General features: G+C 45.4%; 1 protein-coding gene across 1 annotated transcript in view; it reads left to right on the top strand.

Moving 5' to 3' along the window:
- LOC104788861 (DNA-directed RNA polymerase V subunit 1-like) overlaps window positions 1-549 on the top strand; it is a 9,335-nt gene that overhangs the window by 3,498 nt on the left and 5,288 nt on the right. The window contains exon 8 of the mRNA XM_019245191.1: window positions 8-544. Within this exon, the coding sequence (XP_019100736.1) occupies window positions 8-544 (537 nt within the window). The remainder of the gene's footprint in view (window positions 1-7; window positions 545-549) is intronic.

Here is a 549-nt window from a genome sequence, read left to right as displayed (position 1 = left end):
TTTCATCCGAAAGGGTTCAGGTTTCTCTTCCCGTAGCGTCATCACTGGAGATGCGTACAGAGATGTGAATGAGGTAGGCATCCCAATTGAAATTGCGCAGAGAATCACTTTTGAGGAAAGGGTTAGTGTCCACAACATAAGTTATCTACAGGAGTTAGTAGACAACAAGTTGTGTTTGAGTTATACTCAAGGTTCTACGACCTATTCTTTAAGGGATGGAGCCAAGGATCACACTGTGCTTAAACCTGGGCAGGTTGTTCATCGCAAGGTCATGGATGGGGATGTTGTGTTTATCAACCGACCCCCGACGACACATAAGCATTCTCTTCAAGCGCTTCGGGTGTATGTTCATGAAGATAACACCGTGAAGATTAACCCTCTGATGTGTAGTCCCCTCAGTGCTGATTTTGATGGTGATTGTGTCCATCTGTTCTACCCACAGTCACTTAGTGCTAAGGCAGAGGTTATGGAGCTCTTCTCTGTGGAGAAGCAACTGCTTAGCTCCCATACTGGACAGCTGATTTTGCAGATGGGTTGTGATTCTTTACT

The sequence above is a fragment of the Camelina sativa genome, chromosome 5, assembly GCF_000633955.1.
Source record: "Camelina sativa cultivar DH55 chromosome 5, Cs, whole genome shotgun sequence".
NCBI lineage: Eukaryota > Viridiplantae > Streptophyta > Magnoliopsida > Brassicales > Brassicaceae > Camelina > Camelina sativa.
Note: the sequence above shows the minus strand (reverse complement) of the source record. Positions and strands in the feature narration are given on the sequence as shown.